Below are 21804 nucleotides of genomic sequence, written 5' to 3'. Positions count from 1 at the left end.
AAATAAAATACAAAGACTTAATAGAACAAGTCTGATCACTCAAAATCTTGAGTTTGCTCATAATTTTAATATATTACATACTTGTATATTTTGATAATTTTATTGATTAAAAGAGCTTAGAAAATGTGTTTTCCAAAAATTAAAATGTGTTTTCCAAAAATTAAAATATATATAACCTGAAATCAATCTAAATTAGTCTTTGTACAAGTCTAGGGGCTTGCTATTGTCACAGCATACAAAAAATAGAATGCCCTAAAATGCATTGTTTGGCCTGCATAGCCAGTTCAAACTAAAAGTTTAGGATTTAGCCATGTCAAAATCAAAATTGGACTATTCCGTTTCAAATCCATACACCCCTTATGGAAGACATGACCTTAATCTTCCACACAGGGGGTATAGATTTCCAATGGAGCCACCCATTCAGGTAACCCCATTTGAAATTCACACTCCCTGTGTGAAAGACTAAGGTCATGCTGTCGATAGGTGTATAAATTTCAACTGGAATAGCCTACTGTTGCTTTCTCTAACCTCATCTTCAACAAATCCTTCTGTCTCTTTTTAATCAATTCCAGCAATTTCTTGATAAAAGTTGCTTCCACATACGCCACCACCGCCGCAGGATTTGTGTAAAGCTCATCTTTGTACTCCTTGTGAGGTAAAAATTCAGACGAATGCGATACACACGGAACTGTTCGAACTGAGACGATATCTGGTAGGTTTCGTAAACATGCATATCCTCCAGGACTTGATGGAGCGTTACCTTGGTGAGCTGCTTCTTGAGGCGTGTTGACTTCTTGTGAGCGAGGGCAGTGTTTAGGAAAGGTACGGACATGCTGGGTGTCTTGATGTTCTGACTAGCCACCATCAAAATCTCTCTGAAAATCAATGGATATGAAATTCAATTATACAAACAGTCTTTTTGTTTTGAGCAAAAATGTTGTATGAAAAGTATTTAAGTCAGTCCTCTAAGTCCAGCACAATTGTAGATTTTTGAAACTGGTCAACAGGTTAGACTCACTAGCAGAGTCTGAATTCGTCCATGGAGGGCAAAATAATGTACAATGCATAGATTAATAAATAAACAGATTGGAATTTTCCATGCCTCTGCCTTCTAAGCGTACTCGAATTTAGCTGACGCCGGTACAGCGTTCAGACCTGGCGACATTGTTTGCTCACTTAGCGTTGATCCCCATGGGCAACATGTCATGTTTCCATGGTATGGTACAGTGTATTGTTGTTTTTAGTTGAGAGTAACTCCATGTTAGATTTTGCAGTGGCAGATTCGAATCGCGCGTGCTAATCTAATACCGAGGGGCGTATATACACAAGTAGAAGGGTGATTTGTGATTTGTTCGTACACTGGCAACACAACCGCAGAAACGCACTGATTTGAATCTGCTAACCTAATACCGTGGGTGTATACACACGAGTAGAAGGGCGATTTGCTTGCACGCTGGCGACGCAATCGCGCCGATTCAAATCTGCCACTGCAAAATCCAACATGGCATTGCTCTCAACTTGAGATGAGACAGATAGCTGAGATCAGCTAGTTTATCATGCAACCAACAAACTTTGTGAGGTGCAACAAAAAAGAAGGTTTATCTCTGGTGTCACAGGAGCTTGAAAATGAAATGTGGTATACATGCATTTTTGTGGGCTTTTTCCCCTGAATGATTGGTTAATTTTTTATGGACTTTTTGATTATTTTGCTGTATAATTTCTACTAAAAATGAGAAAAAAAAAGTGTTTTGGCAGGATTTTAAAAACAAACCTTTATTCTGCTTAATGTTAGTGCTTTTCAATTATCCAATTCCAATTATCATTTGAGTCTTTGCCAATACAATATATATGCTGGATGGATATACCCTAATTAGGTCTCCATTGTCACAAGCCAATATGGTATATTTCCCATAGCATTACAAACAAGGCAATATGGGGTCTGGAAGTACCTAGCCCTCTTTGCAGGGTTCGGTTTTTGCCGGAAAAGTGGCAATAACTGGCAAAAACCTGACCTGTTTTGGCCAGTTTCTGCCTTGTTTAAACTGGCAAAAATGACAAAAACTCAAATATAGTCACTCAAATATTAACAAGTAACACAGAAAGCTCATAAACAAGTTCACAAGCCCAATGCTTACCTTAATCTAGGTATACCAAGAGTCACGTTCATTTCACCACGACCAGCAAAATGGAATGTGTTCAATGTCATCTGAGTGGACGGCTCTCCTATAGACTGGGTATAAAAAGAAGACAAACACTAATCAATGATAAAGACTCAGTTAAGAATGAGAATAAAACGATTGTATTCTTTATGGTGTGATAGAGGATAGGCAGGTCCAATATTTTATCCCGGCTGTCATCCAGTATTCAAAATATCAGACCTGCCCTATAGTGGATGACAGTGGCCATCACAGTAGACATGTTCAAAGTTGGTCACACAAATATATTCAAAACCAGTCCCTACAGTGGGATGCACGCTCAATCCCCAACAGATTTAGACTATAGTGTGTCTCCAGTTAGGTGTAACGCCATGTTTGATTTTGCAGTGGCAGAAATGAATTGTTTACTTGGTTGCGTCGCCAGCACACATGGTTCGAATCTGTCACTATGAAATCAAACATGGATAGTAAGAAATTCCCTCGTTTATTCTCCAATTATATTATTTGGCTATTAGTATTAACCAATGAAATGTTGTCATTCATGTATACTGAATAGTAAATCAACAGTCCTATCACTCAAGTAGAACTAGTGGGCATATCCAATGAGAAGACAATTAGTTTGTTTTTACCTGTGCTGCCAGTAGACCAACTGCTTCCCCTGGCTCACAAAGTGATCTCCTATATTTGGCAAAAAGTAAGCTTTGGAACTGTTCTGCAACAGCTTCCCCACCCTCGGAAGTGCCTTCAAGGGTGGTCTCATTGTCCCCAAGATATTCTTTTATGATACTTCCAAGCTTCTCTGATATCGCACCATAGTGTTGGTCAGGACGTAGCTGACAGTGTGCTGGGTCTGGGCATCTCTCTTTGTTCTTCATATACCTACGGCAAGATTAAAATGTTAAAAAATTGATTAACAATATCAGTGAGCAGGTAATCGGAGGCAATTCATAACTACACGAGTGGCTTGAGATCAGACAACAGAATAAAATGAGAATCTCAGCCATATTTGTTCAGTTGTGGAGGAAAATTTTGGAATATTTGTGTTTTGCTTGGAATGCATTTGAAACCAAATCACTGCGTTTTGGCGACACTTGCAGATTGGGTGAAAAATTGAAAGCACTTCATGCCACAGCATCTACGAGCTACACAATGCAACCTGAATACCCACAAATTTCTTTCCAAGCCTGATGGTATCATTATACAGGATGGTATGGAGAGTAGAGATTCTCCTTCATTTATTTCTGCACACCAAACATATATAGGTTACCAAGTAAGAACCCAAAATTAATAGGATTCCTAGAGGAGAGGTAACAAACACCTTTTTTAGATGTGATTTTTATGTGATATCGACATTTTTGACGTTGCCATTGGGTTAACATGTAATCATTAAATCTTCACAAACAATTCTTAATGTAAATGAATTCTAAATGAATCTGCAATTCTGTATTTCTAAATGTGTTATGTGGTGTCAAAGCAAAATTATGTTATTCTAAAACCGTTGAGGTGCGACAAAGTACCTTGCTGCATGTATGTTGTTTTTCTATCTATCTATCTATCTATTTTGAAAAAAAAAAAAAAAAAAAAAAAAAAGCGCAGTGATTTATAGTGCGCTACGCACAGGCACAACGCCTAGACGTTGATCCACAAGCCTCAGCACACTTTACACTTTTTGAATGGGCTGTCAGCCTAGTAGTTTCATCACCCTTGTATGTCACGTGTCCTATACCGACTGAATGTCACCTCATCTATCGTTCTATTCTCACTTACTCTTGTGTATCTTCTCTTTCTCGCCATTCCTTAACCAACTCTTCCTTAGCTCTCAAATACACACTATTCACGTCATCTTCTGTGTCTCTGTAAATCTCGGCAAGAGTAGGCAGTCTGTCGCGAGAGAAATGCAGAAATGCTGAGTCCCTGTGTATCTTTGGGAGTCCTATATGCTTGCGTCGCCATCGTGTCACCTGGTACAAAATACAAGTCACAGAGTCATGATATTGAGGCAGATCAGTTTTGTGTGCATAAATTTGGATACTTATGATATCAAAGATCACATCGGGGGTTGAGAGCCAGAAAAGGCTTAACTCACAAAGGATTCCTTCCTTTGTGAGTTACGGTTTCTGGTTTTCAACCCTCGACATTATGATATCAAATGATATCAGTCAATTTCAGCAGGACAGCAGAAACAGTTAAAAAGAGTAGAGCTGTCAACCTTCTAAGACACTTTTTAGTGTTCTCAAGACTAAAACCCTTTCTTGCTTTTTGCCTAAGGGGAAGCAAAGCTGGAAGAAAGAAGATGAAGAAAAAGTTATCCACCGCAGTTTTGAACCACCAACCCCTTGTGTGCCAACCAAAAGACAGGGGATAGCAAGCCATGTGTGTGACAGGTACCCGACCAACGAGTCTGTGTGTATGTAGTTTCGCAGGAAGAATGTTTTGTATGGTAAAATAAAACAGTATTTTCTCACTTTAATGAACAAAAGTATTTACAGTATTCATTAATCAAAGTTCTTGATATCTGATCCAGAAATTGCACTTACTTTGTGTACGTTTCAGCAACACTGTTGCCTTTGTCAACACTTGATGATGAGTGGTTCCGACTCTCAACCGACGCTAGATGTATCTCCAGCGTAGGTCTTGGTTTTGCCAGTTGTTTTTCCACCTGGGGATTTTCTTGAACCCAGTTCTAGAAACTCATCAAAAATGTGTGAGAGTTGATACTGCCCGTCGTATCTGTTCATGGTGGTGCCCCTCCTCTTTCTAATTTCTATAGCCTCCTCCATATCTATAGCCTCCTTCAACCGCAATGAAGCCACACAACACGCTCCGCAGAGAACTGGTTCACCCAAAAGACAAGCGTGATCCCAACAACTTGACCCAGGCTGTTTACAAGATCCCCTGTTTGAACTGTGATCTGTCTTACATAGGGGAGACTGGGAGAAAATTTGGAACGCGGCTCGAAGAACACAGAAAGGAAGTGGAGAAGGTCAACAGCACAGTAGTCACCAGAGCAGGTAGAAAAGAATCCCTTACAACAGTTAACAAGTCAGCAATAACAGATCACGTAGTGGACAAAAATCATGTTATTGGATGGGGGGACGCTGAGATCATTGGCACGGAACAAGAACGATTCACACGCTGGATAAAGGAGGCTATAGAAATTAGAAAGAGGAGGGGCACCACCATGAACAGAGACGACGGGCAGCATCAACTCTCACACATTTTTGATGAGTTTCTAGAACTGGGTTCAAGAAAATCCCCAGATGGAAAATCAACTGGCAACACCAAGACCTACGCTGGAGATACATCTAGCGTTGGTTGCCAGTAGGAATCACTCATCATCAAGTGTTGACAAAGGCAACAGTGTTGCTGAAACGTACACAAAATAAGTGCAATTTCTGGATCAGATATCAAGAACTTTGATTAATGAGTTTACTCTACCAATCCTGATGAATTTGTTTAACCATATTGACAGTATTCTTTACCATTTTCATTATTCTTCAGTACTTTTTCAGTATTTTTCAGCAAAATCAGTACAAAATACTGAAAATCAATACTAGTTGCTAGCTGTAAAAGAGTATACTCTATTCTTAAACACTTGAGAACGTTCCTGCAATCTCATTGGTTCTTTACCCGTGTGATATGACACGATATCACACGGGTCAGCGCGTGTGCATCAACGCGATACGCGTGTTCGCTATTTGAACCAATCGGAGTCGCATAGCAACAACAGGACTGATCAATTTTAAGCCCTAGGTAGTTCCTTTTAAAATGTAGGATTTAATTTGATTAAAATTTTGACTTTTGTTGATATTTCTATTTGAATTGAAGTGTTTAAGAATGAGAATAAAGGTATTGTTTTAGCCGCTGTCGTGTATCTATCGTCTCATATAACACGGGCGACATCACTATTTTTGGCGTAAAACAACTCGGCGAATTAAATAATGATGTCGCCCGTGTTATATGAGACGATAGATACACTCCAGGGGCTAAAACCAATTCCTTTATTCTCTTAATGTCTAAGGATTGATCCATGTGGAACACCACCCAAATACATACCTTTTTGTTCATTTTATCAGCTGCTTTTGTGTCCACACCACTCCCAGTGTTGTGTAGTACATGGTGCTGCATTAACACCTCTTTGTTTTGTACAAGAAATGGGAACTGATTCTTATTTAGAAATGGCGTCTTAAGAATGTCCAGTGCGTCCTCTCCGTACATGAACTGCACTATACTTTTGTCACTGTCTCGAACCTGCAACGATACAAAAAAATATGGTGTGGAACATAAACTTTCTTTGAAATTTCATGGCAAAATTTTATGTTGACATACTGCACAGAACTTTACATAATCCTGGCAGCAAACACTGACTTCTTGCAGAATTTTGGTTACTGCTAGCAATAGCAGTAATAGTAACAGTTGGCACCAATGGGTATTATTAAGTAGATATATGTGTTCTTGTCAACAGACCCTACACATAATATTGATAATTGCAATCTTACTTGCTGTTTTGAGAAGTCTCTCAAAAACCACATCCACATAATCAAAAATGATGTCATGTTATGTTGTGTAAGTTAAGGATTATTAAAGATATAATTCATAAACAAACATGGTGAGCATGACACACATGACCTGCATGTATTTGTGTCTCATCCAGATAATACAAACGGAAACATGAAACAGTATATACTTTAGCAAATGTTCGGTACAAAGCGTACCTTTTTCAGGCTTTATTACAGAATATATTGTTCAGAAATGGACAAATGCATCCATTTCAAAACCAAATTTGGCTAAATTACTCCATCTATCCTTACCGTAAGATCATAGTTGACAACCAGTCCCTCTAAATGCTTGATGATGCAGCGTTGCAGATAACCACTCCTACTAGTCTTCACTGCAGTATCCACAAGACCCTAATCAATAAAAGGTTAAAATCAAAACATGGGTGCAAGGATATATAAATGGTTAAGCATCGCTATTGGTAACTACTTCTGTGCTATCATCAAATTCAAAGTTTGGTCACAAAATGAGAAAAATGAAACATTTTTACATGTGAGTGGAAGAACATTGTCTGTCATATTCTTGGTCTTCTATCGAGCCTTTAATGTAAAAAGACATATTTTGGGGCCCAATTTCAAAACTTTCAAAACTAGCCGTTGTTCTATATCAGTGTTGAGATAGAGCAACGGCTATCACATAATTCATTCTGATTAAAATAGACCATCACATCAGCAAATTATTAAAAATTGACGTTTAACACAGTCCTTTTAATACTCTGCCATAAAATTTGTATTATATTGCCAATTTCAAAAAATCAAAATTATTTGATATCAGAATGACATTTCTCATATTCAGAATGCAATTCGGTGTGCCTGATGTGCTCTCAGGTCCCACATAAATACTGTGCACAGGTGGGTGACTAAGCCCTTAAAGCACACTATAACAAGAACAAAATGTAGCATGAAAGTTTTATTTCTATCCATCCAACACTTACTTCTCGTCCAGCCATGCAATGGAAGAAATACTCCTGTGGGCGTATGCCTGTCAGAAACCGGCCATCAACATAACCACCTGCTCTTGGTGACACATCGTATGGTAGAAACGATGGCAACGAACGTCCACTTATCATAAGAGATGGACGCCTGCCTTCAAGTTCTATCTGGCCTAGGAGACATGAGATCTGCATACAGTTTACCTGGATAATGTGAAACAATTATTACAATGCATTATATAAGCACATTATGTAGGCCTAATCTCTCACAACAACAAAATGTTATAAAAAAGTTAGATATTATTTAGATAGCCAAAAGCAACTTTTTGGTTTTTTGTCTTGGTTTACAATTTGCATTGCTGTATCAAAGCTAAGTATTCCCAAACTTTTTTGAAATATGACATCGTTTCTTGAAAATTGGGCTATTCCAGTTGAAATCCATACACCCCCAATAGAAGACATGAGCTTAATCTTCCACACAGGGAGTGTGAATTTCAAATGGTGTTACCTAAGTGGATGACCCCACTTGAAATCTACATCCTCTGTGTGAAAAATTAAGGTCATGTCTTCCATGGGGGTGTATGAATTTCAACTGGAATAGTTCATGCCTGGGAACCCTTTGTATGTCTCCTTTAGCACCAGCGATATCTTCAGTTGCATTATCCCCCAGGAATGTTCTTGTCTGCCTTCTGATAGACACATGTTGTTATCCTTGGTGTTGATACCTTATATACCACCCTTCATCCCAAGAACCAATTATTCTTCTCTTAGTCTGGGGGACATCAAACATATGGGAAAGTGCAGAAAAGGGGAAAGTGCAGAAAACCAATATATGCTGTCCTTTGCCAACCTGATTGTCAAACCTAAACAAATCAAATTTTCAAAAAAATGTGAGCGCTTGAAATTTTGATGACTCCTAGCTATGACTTCTTACCATAGATCCTTTAGCACCAGAGATAACCATGAGTTGCAGGTTATTTTCAGGGAATTGTTTATGCAACCCTTCTCCCAGACACACATTGCTGATTTTATTGGTGTAGAAATCAGTCTTTGCTTTCATCTGTACATCTATATCTTGCATTTCATTGTCTTCAGATTTCCTGGTAAGAAAACACATAAATAGCATAACATTGAGCTTTATAAGTTAAAATATATATTAAATTTGTACAATTCCAAGAAATATTAAAATATTAGATTCATATTTTAGTGATGTTTTAACCATTTCTAAAGTGGTTTCATTAGAATGGCAACCCATCACATCTGACTGCTTCCATTGATAGGCAACATGAACTGCTGGAGAGGGCGTGATGGGTTGGTCAAAGATATTATTGAGTGAATAGGCCCTCCTGTCCTTGTTTAGAGTGTCTTTTACATTCCCAAGTCAGCTATAACAGATCATGTTGCTTCTACCAATAATACAATCAATTGGGAGGACTAAAAAAGTTATCGACAGAGAAGCTGACAAGACCACTAGGTGGCTGAAAGAAGTCATCCTAAAAAACCCCATCCACTGTAATACCATGAAAACATCATAGTTAGTATATTTGTAGACTTACCTATGAGCTTCTTCATATCTTTCTTTCATTGCATCTAAATCAGTCTGATCCTCCACGCCCAAGGCACCTGCTACAACATCGGAACCAGACTTGGACGCCCGGCGCATCAGTTTTCTTCTTTTTGAATCAGCCTGGGGAAAGAAAGAGAGTAACAATGAAGAAATATTTCATCAAAATTCAAGCCTGAGGTCTGTCATACCACCTATTGTTCAATCTATGTAAGTAGCAAGACTCATAATATTGTGAATCTATATAGAATGTCGCGTACGCAGCTGGGCACAACACTGAGTGTACACTGCATAATGTGTGACTGCAGAAAGCTTTTGTCAATTTACCAGAGTCTGAAAAAAGTGTACAGTACAAAAATCCCTGAATAATGTACTACAAAATGCATAATTCTGACAAATTTGCTTACATTTTGTGTGACAATGATGTCTTCCACACCTAGTGTAAACCCAGCTATTTGTTGCAGGAATGTAGTGAAAAGTCGACCCAAACAGCTGAGAAGTTGTACTGCTATCTGACCACCATATAACTGCAGGAACACAAAAAAAGTTACAAAAACATGAACTTTAATTAATAAGTGAAGTAATTCTGACATTTTTATTGGTGGAATAGAATAACAAACTTTGCTTATGGAAAGTAACAAAGATGGTACTTCTTAGTGTTGCAATCTTGATGTTCAACTTCAAGCCAGCTCAAATGCTACTTGACATTAATCATATTATTATTAAGTTACCAATTTGGAATTGAAATATTTTAAATACACATTTTATATATGTGACACGATCCAGTCAATGGAGGCCAAAGGTGACAAATTTGAAATTGATATCAAGGCAAACATATGGAGTAAAAAAACAACAAAATACTTGTAAATACAGAAATCAAATTCTTTGGGGTAACCTGTTCAATTAACTTTGATAAACATCTACTCAGTCTTAAAGATCTAAATATCTATGAAAATATATGTGATGTGATCAAGCAAAATCAGTCGGAAGTTGGAAACACTGATATTAAGATATAGCCAAACAAAGGAAATATTTCCTTTTGTTTCATATTGTTTTAAAAACTCTTTAACTGCTCATATCTTTGAACTGATTGCCCAATTTCAATAGGGTTTTCTCCAAAATGTAGCTTTGCAAATGCTTGTTACAATCCAATATGAAACTGAAAATTTTATATGATCAACTTCAGACTGATTTTGCTTGATCACATCACATATGTAAGCAACAAGCAAGACATAATAATGAACTATATTAACTTTTATCATACCTCATAACAGCAGTGTACCAAACCATACGGTGTGTTTCCATAGTTAGCTTTGTCTAACACGCCACACAGTAACTCTCCCTTGTGAACAATCACTTCAGCTTCTGACATATCAATATTTCTTAGGGGAGTTCCTCCTGCATAAGATCCTTCAGGTATACCTTTAGTCCATGACTGCAAAGAAGGCAAAAACAAGAAATATATGAACATGGCTCTAAAAACATTGCTGCACTCCAAAAACATGAGATAACTAACTATACTAGAAATTTCAATTGAATGAACACAGCCTGACATAGCGTGATGACTTTTTGAGTACAATACGCAGCGTGAGCGTAACACAGAAGTGAATAAAACTCTTTCGTGATTGGTTAGGGTGTATCCCAGGTCGTGCGTTCGTGTTGTATTTTGAAATATGTTCGTGGCTGGATCGCGTACAGCCGTGTTCATTCAATTGAAATTTCTATAGAATTTGAATTTAAAGTCATATTCTAATCAGAACGTTATGAGTTCAAACCCCGGCAGTGGTGCTGTCATGTTGTGCCCTAAGACAAGGCTCATAACCTCTATTGCCTCTATCCACCCAGGTGTATAAATGGGTACAAGTTAATTCAGGGGGAGTCTGACCCAAATGCAGAGGACAAAGAGATGGGTACTTCCACATGTACGCATTGCTCCCCAGCACGACTTTACCTTTTGACTTTACCTTTACCGTAAATCAAAATGCTATTTTCCCATATCACAAGTCGTATGACTTCAAGGAATGTTTCATAATTTTCTTTGACTGCTACCTTTAAAAATAAAATAAAGCAAAATGCTATTTTTTCATGAATGTTTTATGATTTTACCTTGTTATTAATCTTGGACTTGCCCTTGAAGTTGAGCGGTGCAGAAGTCTCGGGTATCACATTGAGTAGCACGGTAGAAAACACTTGCTTGCCAGACCACTTTGTCACTGGTTTAAGGATACATGGTGGTAACAGCTTCACAGGACCTTGCTTGTCGTTTAAGGCACAAAATACTAACTGCTGATATTCAGATCTGTTCAGAATAGTAATAAAACATCCATTACACAGCTATTTTTTCACTTAATATAAGGGAGCAAACCAATAGTTTGATGATGTCCTATAAACAAAAGTCCTTTCGTTGGTGGAGTCTTAAGTCTTGATTACATTTGTAAAAACTAGTTAAGATATCAGTCAAAGTTGATCATTTGGGTTGAATTTTCAAACTTTTTATTCACACTAAGTTGGGCAATAACTTGCCATGAGCCTTTACTCAAATTTTAACACCAAAATTGCAATCATAATCATGACATTTTGGTTATATTTAAGTCTAGTAAAAATGAATTCTGCATGCAGACGACGGTGGCCAACAGGGTAGTCTACTTTATGTATTTTGGCTATGTATTTTAACTGTTGATCACATAAAAGTATTCAAAAACAGTCCTCACAGTGGGTGCACTCTTGCACCCGAACAGATTTACAATAGTTATTGCTTGATAGCATTAAACTTTTAGACTAATTTGTCAAAATTGGTCAAATATTTTTGTTTACGCGCGACACCAACGATGTTAAAATTCAGTCAATCTATCCACATGCACATACCTGTTGAACAAGCGCCCTCTGACAGTCATCCGTACACCAGCAACCATGTGATCTTGAATAAGTCCACCGAGTGGTGTTCCATCTTTAGGCACTAAGTACTGCTCACTTGTATTGGCTGAAAATAAAAAACATATCATGCATGTGTTGAGACATTGCCAATATCAGTTATAATTATGGCAGTGACATAATTATATAATATTGGAGGGCATGGAGTATGATACAAGAATACCCCCCCCCCCCTAAAACCTAAGAAAATACCAACCAAGCCAAAGTATAATGACGCCTTAAAGTTTCAGTAGTACAAAGGTTTGCGTATGTAGCCCCAAATGATATAGGCCTAATCTTTTCCTGTTAAGTGCTATTCTAGCAGCCTGTAACTGACATTGGGCTCGCTATTCCAGTTGAAATCCATACAACCCACATGGAAGAAACAACCTGAATCTTCGACACAGGGAGTGTGAATTTCAAATGGGATAACCTGAATGGGTGACTCAAATCTTCCATATAGGGGTGTTTGGATTTCAACTTGAATAGCCAACCCAACGTCAGTTACAGTTACAGTTGTAATCCATACATCCCAATAAAGAAGACATTTCCTTAATCTCCTACACAGGGAGTGTGAATTTCAAATGAAGTTACCTGAATGGATGACTCCATTAGAAATCTACACCCCCTGTGTGGGAGATTAAGGTCATGTCTTCCATAAAGGGTGTATGAATTTCAACTAAAATTGCCCAATAGATAGCATTTATTCAGGCTGTAACCAAGCACCTGAACACGTCATTATTCGGCCTAATTTTGCTCTGACTTACCAATTATCATAGCTTCGGCTCTACCAATCTCATTCTGAGGAAAGTGTACATTCATCTCATCACCATCAAAGTCAGCATTGTATGTCTTGCAGGCGGAGTAGTGAAGACGAAGGGTCTTCTCTCCCGGTAGGATGCGCACCTGACAAGTACATTACACATGACAATATTGTTACAAGATTTCTTGCCTTTGTCAAGATACCTGCACTTAAAGACTGCTACAAATACTCTTCTTCTCTCCTGGTGGGATTCAAACCTGACACATACAGTACACAAGCAGAGATTGTTGTAACAAGGTTTCACCAATTGCAAATAACATTATACTCATCAACTTTCATCAGTCGAAGTTGGGTAATCATCCTAAGTAAACTAAACATTACTGATAATAGGACTCTCAGTGTTCAGCTGCACTATATGAAAAATATAACAAGTGACAATACTATATATTTCTTAGACAATATTATTGTTTTTCTTGTATTTATAGGTCCTTCAGCACTGCCCTACTGTTGTTCCTGATTATCGTATGAAAACATACTTGGTCATGCCTTGGTCTCGCAATGTTATGCAGCTTGTTCAGCAAATGAGATGCCGATGCGAGGATTATGATTATAACTACAGTTGGCGCAGGGTTCATCAGTACAATGACTGTGACTATCCCTAACAGCTTCCCATTACACCTGGGTGGGGTGAGGCAAGCGAGGCAAAGCGCCTTGCCCAAGGGTGCAACACGGTGGTGTGGCGGGGACTCGAACCAACGCACGTCGAGCAAGCTCTCAGTTTATGAGTCCAAGGCCGTAACCACTGAGCCACCGTGTAGTTTAGTTGCCTATTCAAACTTTGACACAGGTAAAAAGAAATATTTTACCTCTAACCATAGTATGACATGGTCACCCCTTGTTATGGTCTAATCAAATTAGACTCAAATGCTGTGAAATTGAAAGACAACATAAACATACCTTGTGAGCCATAATACTGGGTTTGTGTAAGGTTGGCTGACGATTCAATAAGACCATATCACCTGTCTTAAGATGTCTATGTACCTGTGATAAAGAAAGCATAAATTATAAGTATGGACATCCATGGTATCTGTGACATCACAATTAAGAAACAAGTCACACCCACACCTGTACACCCCTACAGGTGTTCGCCTCTAAACGTGGACAAAGTTTAGGACTATGCACATGCGGACATCTGATTCCGCATTCAATCAACATACCGAGGACATTTTTTAACATTTTTTATGTGTATGTGTGCAAGATGCAATTTTACCTAGCAACCGCAGACAGTATATTCAATGCACAATAGAGGACGTATCTCACAAATGCATTATACCTGCAATTGTGGTCGTTTGCAGACCTTCGAAACCGAGGACAGTCCCCCTTTGCAGAGTGGTCCACAGTTTAAATGTGAAATTTCATGTACCTGTCCTCGTTTGTCAGTAAACACATATGCACCTCACTCACACACATCAAACACCCCCCCCCACACACACACACACACAAACACCCAAATTCCCTGTGAACATCTATAATCCTTGATTCTTACACCCCTAATCTGAGGACACACATGTTTAAAACTTACATCACTGTGTAATTTTTACATTAAACATTTCACAAGAAACTGAGGCCAGGTTTTACACCCACAACAGAGGTCCTTTTATTTAAATGCTCATGTCCACATTTCAAGGTGAACACATATGTGACACGATCAAGCAAAATCAGTCAGAACTTGGAAGTATTGATTTTAAGATTTTCTTTTGTTTCATCTTGTTTTGGAAATTCTTTAATTGCTTATATCTTTGGAACTGGTTGTTCAATTTCAATGAGGTTTTCTGCAAATGTAGCTTTGTAAAATGCTTTTCACTATTCTGTAGGGAAATGAAAATTTAATATTTCTGAGTTCTGACTGATTTTGTTGGATCGCATCACATATGTACACCCCCCCCCCACCAACACACATAGTTTGGTAAGTCATGCATGCATGCTCCATTACCTTCTTCTGTCCAAAAGCTGCCATCTGTAGATTTTTAGGAGCCAAAAGTTGCTTAGCAACAGCCTCTCTTTGTGATGGCTCCCATGATTTTAGCTTGACAACTGTACCATCTTCATTCTCTACAGACAAGGCACTGCAAAAAAAGACAAGAATAATTGAACAATGGAAACAAAAAGATAATTCACCAAACTTATTGCTTCAACTGTTCTTCTTAATTCCTTCCATCCTCATTAATGCTTGCAGGTTTCTAAGTGACGATGACTATTATGCAAGTCCAGCCTATTGTAATACCACTGAATTATATAACTTTAAGCTTTACGATGGGAGGGGGAATCCCTCTTTTCACAACTTGAATTAAGCAGACAGACCAATCTAATCAGCCACAGTTCATACCAAATAAGCATGACATTTGACCTACCCTGGATGTATATCTGGTCCGTTCATGACAGCTTCTCTCAGCTCCTTCACATTCCATTCTGTCACCGGTTGCGGATATGTTAGTCTGGTTGCGATCACGTTTGGAATACCAATCTCGTCAGTGTTGACATATGGATCGGGAGAGATCACAGAACGGGCTGCGTAGTTGACACGCTTGCCCATCATGTGTTTGCGAAAGAGGCCATCTTTACGCTCAAGCAGCTGGAACATAGAATTAGGATAACAAAGAAATGTTAGTAATTGCTGAAACAAAAGTATGTATAGGAGATATAATGCCCCTCGCAAAACACAAAGTGACTGCATGTATAAACAAACCCAGGACAGTTGCAACAACGGCTCGTCATGTAGGTCGCCATTGTTTATATCATCATGATTTTGGAAGACTACCAGGTCAGTGGGCAGGCATGCGTACATACCTCCATAGTGGTACTGGGGTGCTCACATGGAGCCAAAACAACACCAGGAATAAACCACGCTTTGTATGGTCACTTGGGATACAGTCAACAGGGGCTCATAGCGGGCAAGCAAGCTTGACTACGCCTAGTATTTTTGACCATGTGATCGTTTTGATTTGCAACTTTTAAAAATGCATCAAATTTCAAAAAACCTTCTCAATCTTTGTCAATTTACAGCTTTTGGCAGAAGATGTGGTATCAAATTGGCGCTAACAAGAATTTGCACACAACCCTATCAGTCAAATTTTCATAACATGAACAGGTTTAGATTTATAACGGGACATTGAAGTGAGGACTTTCTGTTTGTGCTGTGTTTATTTGCAAAGTATTGCAGTCAGAAAATAGCATTTTCTCTGACAACGCATTGGCATAAAACTGTACAACTACAGCATAATGATCCCAATGGGCTATTCCATTTAAAATCCACACTACCCCTGTGGAAGATTCTGGAAATATCTTCCACAGGGGAGTATGTTTTTCAAATGTAATTGGTCAGGGTTAATCATTTTGAAACCCATACTCCCTCTGTATAATGGTTTTACCCATATCGTCCACAACTGGAATGAGTATTTCAAATATAAGTTACCCAACTGTCTATCCTATTCAAAACTCATACTCCCTCTGTGGAAGACTTAAGCTAAATCTTCCACAGGGGTAGTGTGGTCTTCAAATGGAATAGCCCATGCAAGTAAAAATACCACATATCATACACATACCTGTTTGATCCCTGGATATTTGTCTTGGGTTAACTTATCCAGATCACTGTCCATAACACAGTTGATATGGGTCTGTAACATGCTCCATGTATTCTGTAGTTTATCTGCCTCAGTCTTGCCAGGCACTGAAGCTAGTATACTCTACAATAAAACAATATTGGGTAAATAATAATGGTCCAATTGTTCAAAATATATTTAAAAAACAAGATACATTTTTAGTTTTGAGAATCAGTCATAAATTTCATTAATAAGATACAATAAAATAATAAACAATATTGTAGTGGAACTTGTATTTCACATACCATACACTCTTACTTATGTACGGTGGTCATGGTGGTTTGGTGTGTGTTTTTGTTGTTGGTTTTGTTAGAGAGAGAGAGACACAGAGAAAACTTGACCAGCTTCCTATCATTTGTCTCCCACAAACGTCTAGGTTTTCAATCCATAATGATAATAGCAGTTAATGAAACCCCTGATCTTTACACCAAAACCTCCTTCCTGCCCACTTATTCTCTTGTCATACTTAAGATGCAGTCTGTTTTTATCCAATGAACCTCACTTCTACACTCCATAAATTCCCCCAACACTTAACCAACATCTTGTTCTCCAATGATATTCTCCTCTTTAGATCCTCATCTTTTCCCTGTCCGTCCTCTTTTTCATGATGACATCCCTTTTACTCAGTACAGATGGGATGTACCATAAATATGAGTCACATTTTCAGACATCTGTTATATCAATGACCCCCTTTTCAAGGTCAATCATGATACATGGACGTTGTTTTGTTTTTAACGTTCCCAACGTTTTGCAGACAAATTGCTCAATTTTGCTTTATTGTAGTAACAAAATTGAAATTTTGTCCAAAAATTTAAGTAAATTTGGTAAAAATTGTAAATGTTGGTCTTGCCTTGATGAATACTGCCTAACAGCTATTAAGCAAGCTTCGGTGGGCGCGTATATTTCTTGCTATTCCTCTCATATAACTGTTAAAAAGGTTGTTGGAAGGCTGATTTGAACTTTTGTCTTTCTTCAATGATTGTGATTTCTTTTGGCAGATTATTCCAATCGACCAGTGTTTTTGGCAGGAATAATTGTTTATAGCTCTTTTTATTTGCTGATATTGGTGTGAAGTTTCTTGTAGTAGGTGAAGTCAGTTTAGTAAACCGTTGGACTGGGCGCAGGATATTTCGAGTTGGGATGGCAAGGTGACCCCCAATAACCTGATTAAAAGTACTTCTCTACGAGTAGGCAGATCAGGCCAGTTCAGGTACACTGATGGGAAAATTTGTATAGTGCTGGGTGTACTTCTAACATATTCTGGTAGCACCTACCTACCTACCCAAACCAAACTTGATACCTTCTCCACCAGGACTTTCAATACCTCCCATCTTACCTTATCCACACCTGCTTGTTGCTGCCTATCCTCCCCGCCTTCCTCTCCATGACTCTGTTTTTCACCATCTCTCCCTTCCTCCCTCTCTCTGGAAGACTTTCCCAGTACAATAAGAAGTTGTTGTAATACAAGACAGTCCTGTAGTACTTTACTCAGATTGGCTGTCTGTGGGTTCTCATACTTTGTCATGCCAACTGCTGAAATCTGTTGAGTGCAAGGAAAAGAAAAAGAAAACTACAGACACAGCTATAGGATTCAACACCAAAATGGGACAAACTGAAACAAAAATAGGCAAGTAAACAACATTACGCAAAACAATGCACAAAACAGAGTCTGTAAATTGGATTTCAAATCTAACGCACAACAATCAATGTTGAGGATTAAGGTGGGATCACAGAATTGGAATCACAGAATTGACAAGAAAAACCAACATATATATATTACTATTGCATTTGGCAAATGTTAACTTTTTTAAACTTTTTTTTACAATTTTCCCAAAAATGTTGCCTGAAAATTGAAGATATAAAAGAAATGTTGTAAATACCAATTCCTGCATGTTTCCACCCATCTAGTCGTACCTGGCTAAGGGTTCTGATATTTCGTATTACAGTCCAACCTCTCTTATCCGGACCTCTTTTATATGGATCTCTCTGTTATCCGGCTGTGAAATTTTCAGAGGAAAACATGTTTTTGATGATTTAACACCTTAATTCCATGCTCTGAATGCTTAGAATGACATCTATATTGCACAAAGCACTCTAAAGCCATCTTTTAGTGCTATTATCCCATATTAGCCCAATCTTTTGTTGTCACAATTTCAGTCCTTGGAACTTTCAATACAGAATTACATGTAATTCACTTATCCGGATTTTTCACTTATCCGGACAATGCTTGGTCCCATCATGGCCGGATAAAAGAGGTTGGACTGTATCATCCTCAGGGTCTACACAGGTAAAATATTGTTGAACTTAAAAATGCAGTATTTTAAATCTGCCAGACATGTACATGCAAATAAAGTAGGGTTTACCTTGAATTTAGCTTTGGTGGAAATTCTGTGGTCATTGAGTGTTTTACATACAAACAAGTACTTCACATTATACTTTTGGTACTTGAAAAAAAAAAGATATAAGAAAAATAAAATTTTTCCCGACCAACCGACAGACCAAACTTCTGAAAGTGATCTAAGGTAACAATCACTTCAACTTACTGGTCTAAATTTGGATGGAATGACTGGCAATGAATCAAGAAAAAACACATCTGTAGGATGTCGAGAGGCACCATCAGCATCTTCATCTGATGTTGACGGTGGAGGCTGCTCTAAATTGAGAACTCCAAATAGGCATCTAAGAATTTGATCTGAATGATAAGAATATACAAGCATGGTTTAAAATTAAAAATACAATGTCATATAATATCGTAAATTCGTAACATTGAAAGCATTTTAGCTGACTAAATCATGGAAGTAACTTACGCATGGTTACCATGTGATAAATGTCTAGGCCATCCTAGGCAGGCCTCATTTCAACCCTATGCAGCAACTCTCTACTACCCCTATTCCAGTAAAATACAGCACTAATTTTTTGGGATTAAAAAAATATTATCAAGTTCTGCAAAGTGAAACATAGCTCAATCCTAATCATTCATCTAGTACTAACTGGAGATCACTATTTCACTAATTTACTGCAAAAAGAGCCAAAACATGCATTTTCGGCCTGTTTTCTGACAATTGAGTCACAAAAATCAAAGACTTGGAACAAGTCTAAGCAATCAAAATCTTGAGTATATGCCAAAATTTTGCTCAAATTGTCACTTTTTTGTGTTACTTTAATCAAATGATTGGTTATAAGAATGAAACATGTCTTTTCCAAATATTAGAATGCATAAATTGAAATTAGATTTTGTACAAGTCTTTAGACTTGATTGTCACAGCACGTGAAAAACACCCTAAAAATGCATGTTTTTGGCCCTTAATTCATAAATTTGGCCAAATAGTGAATTTTAACTTTTATTGCCAGTTAGGACTAACTAAAGGATTAAGATTTACCTATGTTTCATTTGGCAAAACAAGTAGGCATGGGAACGTTAAACGCATGTACCGTAAACGCATGCACGATCCGTTAAACGTTTAGCAATTGGGGTAAACATGTAACACGCAAGTCATTTTCAACCTTCAATTTTCCATTTTCTAATGCTAATGCAGTTGAAAGTAACAAAATCTGAAGAAGGCTTTAATAATTTACATGAAACTTGCTCAAAACATTCATTAGTTATCACTAATACGTCGAAATGCATAGTTTCTGACTTCGCGAATTTTACCTTATGTACGGCGCCATTGGTACTAACATATTCTGTTAGAAATTCGGGTTTTGTGAGGTGCACTGCACCTATCGTATATTCATGAAATCTTGCCACCAGACGGGGCTGGATCAATGTGTGTTAATACGTTAAACGTGTAGGAAAATAAACGGAATAACCCATCCCTAAAAACAAGATCATATTTTTTTTATTCCAAAATATTAACGCTGTATTTTTCTGGAATGGGGAGTAAGTGAGATTTGAAATGCTATCTTCATGTTTGCATCTCCATAGATTGAACCTACTCTTGTAAGCCTGGAGGTGCAGTAAGCAATTTTGGTGATTTTTTAAACCAAGTACAAAAAACATTTGTCATTTCGTTACATTTTGTTAGAACTAGTCTCCTCCGCTACTACGAGACTAATTTTGCTCTTCAAAACTGGATAAATTTGTACATTTTAATTACTGTTGCTTCTATTGAACAGCCAGGGACATATTGAATTAACATGCATTGCTAGCTGTTCAATAGAAGCAAAAGTAATTAAAATGTACAAATTTATCCAGTTTTGAAAAAAAAAAAAATCTCAGAATTTTTAAATCTTTTTTTTTTTTTTTTTTTTTTTATGTAGCAGTATTTCGGAGGTGCCAACCTTCAATTACAAGTAATTTAGGGTCTACAACTTCTAAAAAAAATTAAAAATTAAATTTTTTTTTTGCGTTTTTTTCGGGAAATCGCGTTTTTTTGCGTTTTTTGGAATATCGTGGTGCGTTTTTGGCTTCCAAAATCGCGTTTTTATCCGGTGCTTAGCTCTTCCTCTCACCTTCATTCTTCATCAGTTTCCTCAAATGCTGCTTGGCATCCTCTGGCGACACATACACCATCTGCATGGGGGCGCCTTTCTTCCCTGGTATCTTGGTCAGAATGCGAATGTTGTGCTCTGGACGCAGGTCACGTAAGAGGGTGTGGCATAGCTGGCACTTGCGCCCTCTGCTGACAAAATGCTTGCGAATGAAGTCCTGGATGAGCTGACGTCTGCATTCTACAACATGCTTGACATGGGTATGGCTACTGTCAATATTTCTAGTATTTTTTTCTAGAGAAATAAGAAACAAACAGTTTTATTGCAAATTGGGTCATATCATATACCACATTGTACAATAAGAGATGTAACAGAGGTGTTGGTAAATTTCTTGAAAATTGAACTGGCCTTTGGCTAGGTGGACAAGCTTGGCATCAAACATTTAGGGAGCTTGTCCGAGGAATAGGCTACGGAATATCACCCCACTAAAAAAATGTTTGCCCTTTTTATGACAAAATATCATCATCCAATTCTGGGAATGTAAAAAAATAATTTACAATTCAGGAATTTCTATTATATGGGCCAATTTCCGGAATTCCAGGAATTTCCTGAAAAGTTACATCTCTGTATAATATCGTACTCCTTGTTACATAAAATGGCAAGGATTGAAAACAAGGAATCTGTAAAAAGCTATAAATGAGCAAACTGATATAAGAACTGCAGGGCCTCAAATTCGACAAGAATCAGAGAATGGATTCCTGCAATGATTTTCCTAAACTAGGGCTGCTAAGAATATGTGATTTTGGAGGCCACAAACGTACCCCGATTTTCCA

At 37.9% G+C, this 21804-nt stretch overlaps 1 protein-coding gene across 1 annotated transcript in view; it reads right to left on the bottom strand.

Moving 5' to 3' along the window:
• Window positions 1-21804, bottom strand: part of LOC140147929 (DNA-directed RNA polymerase I subunit RPA1-like) — a 41444-nt gene that overhangs the window by 11817 nt on the left and 7823 nt on the right. The window contains 22 exon segments of the mRNA XM_072169727.1: window positions 529-658; window positions 661-875; window positions 2136-2230; window positions 2786-3035; window positions 3924-4117; window positions 6213-6407; window positions 6968-7066; window positions 7648-7848; window positions 8579-8744; window positions 9201-9331; window positions 9616-9735; window positions 10473-10643; window positions 11315-11507; window positions 12074-12188; window positions 12886-13024; window positions 13839-13922; window positions 14875-15007; window positions 15293-15513; window positions 16484-16624; window positions 17877-18080; window positions 19084-19232; window positions 20993-21265. Of these exon segments, the coding sequence (XP_072025828.1) occupies window positions 529-658; window positions 661-875; window positions 2136-2230; window positions 2786-3035; window positions 3924-4117; window positions 6213-6407; window positions 6968-7066; window positions 7648-7848; window positions 8579-8744; window positions 9201-9331; window positions 9616-9735; window positions 10473-10643; window positions 11315-11507; window positions 12074-12188; window positions 12886-13024; window positions 13839-13922; window positions 14875-15007; window positions 15293-15513; window positions 16484-16624; window positions 17877-18080; window positions 19084-19232; window positions 20993-21265 (3619 nt within the window).

This window comes from Amphiura filiformis, chromosome 1 (genome assembly GCF_039555335.1).
Source record: "Amphiura filiformis chromosome 1, Afil_fr2py, whole genome shotgun sequence".
NCBI lineage: Eukaryota > Metazoa > Echinodermata > Ophiuroidea > Amphilepidida > Amphiuridae > Amphiura > Amphiura filiformis.
This window is presented reverse-complemented; position numbering and strand designations above follow the sequence as displayed.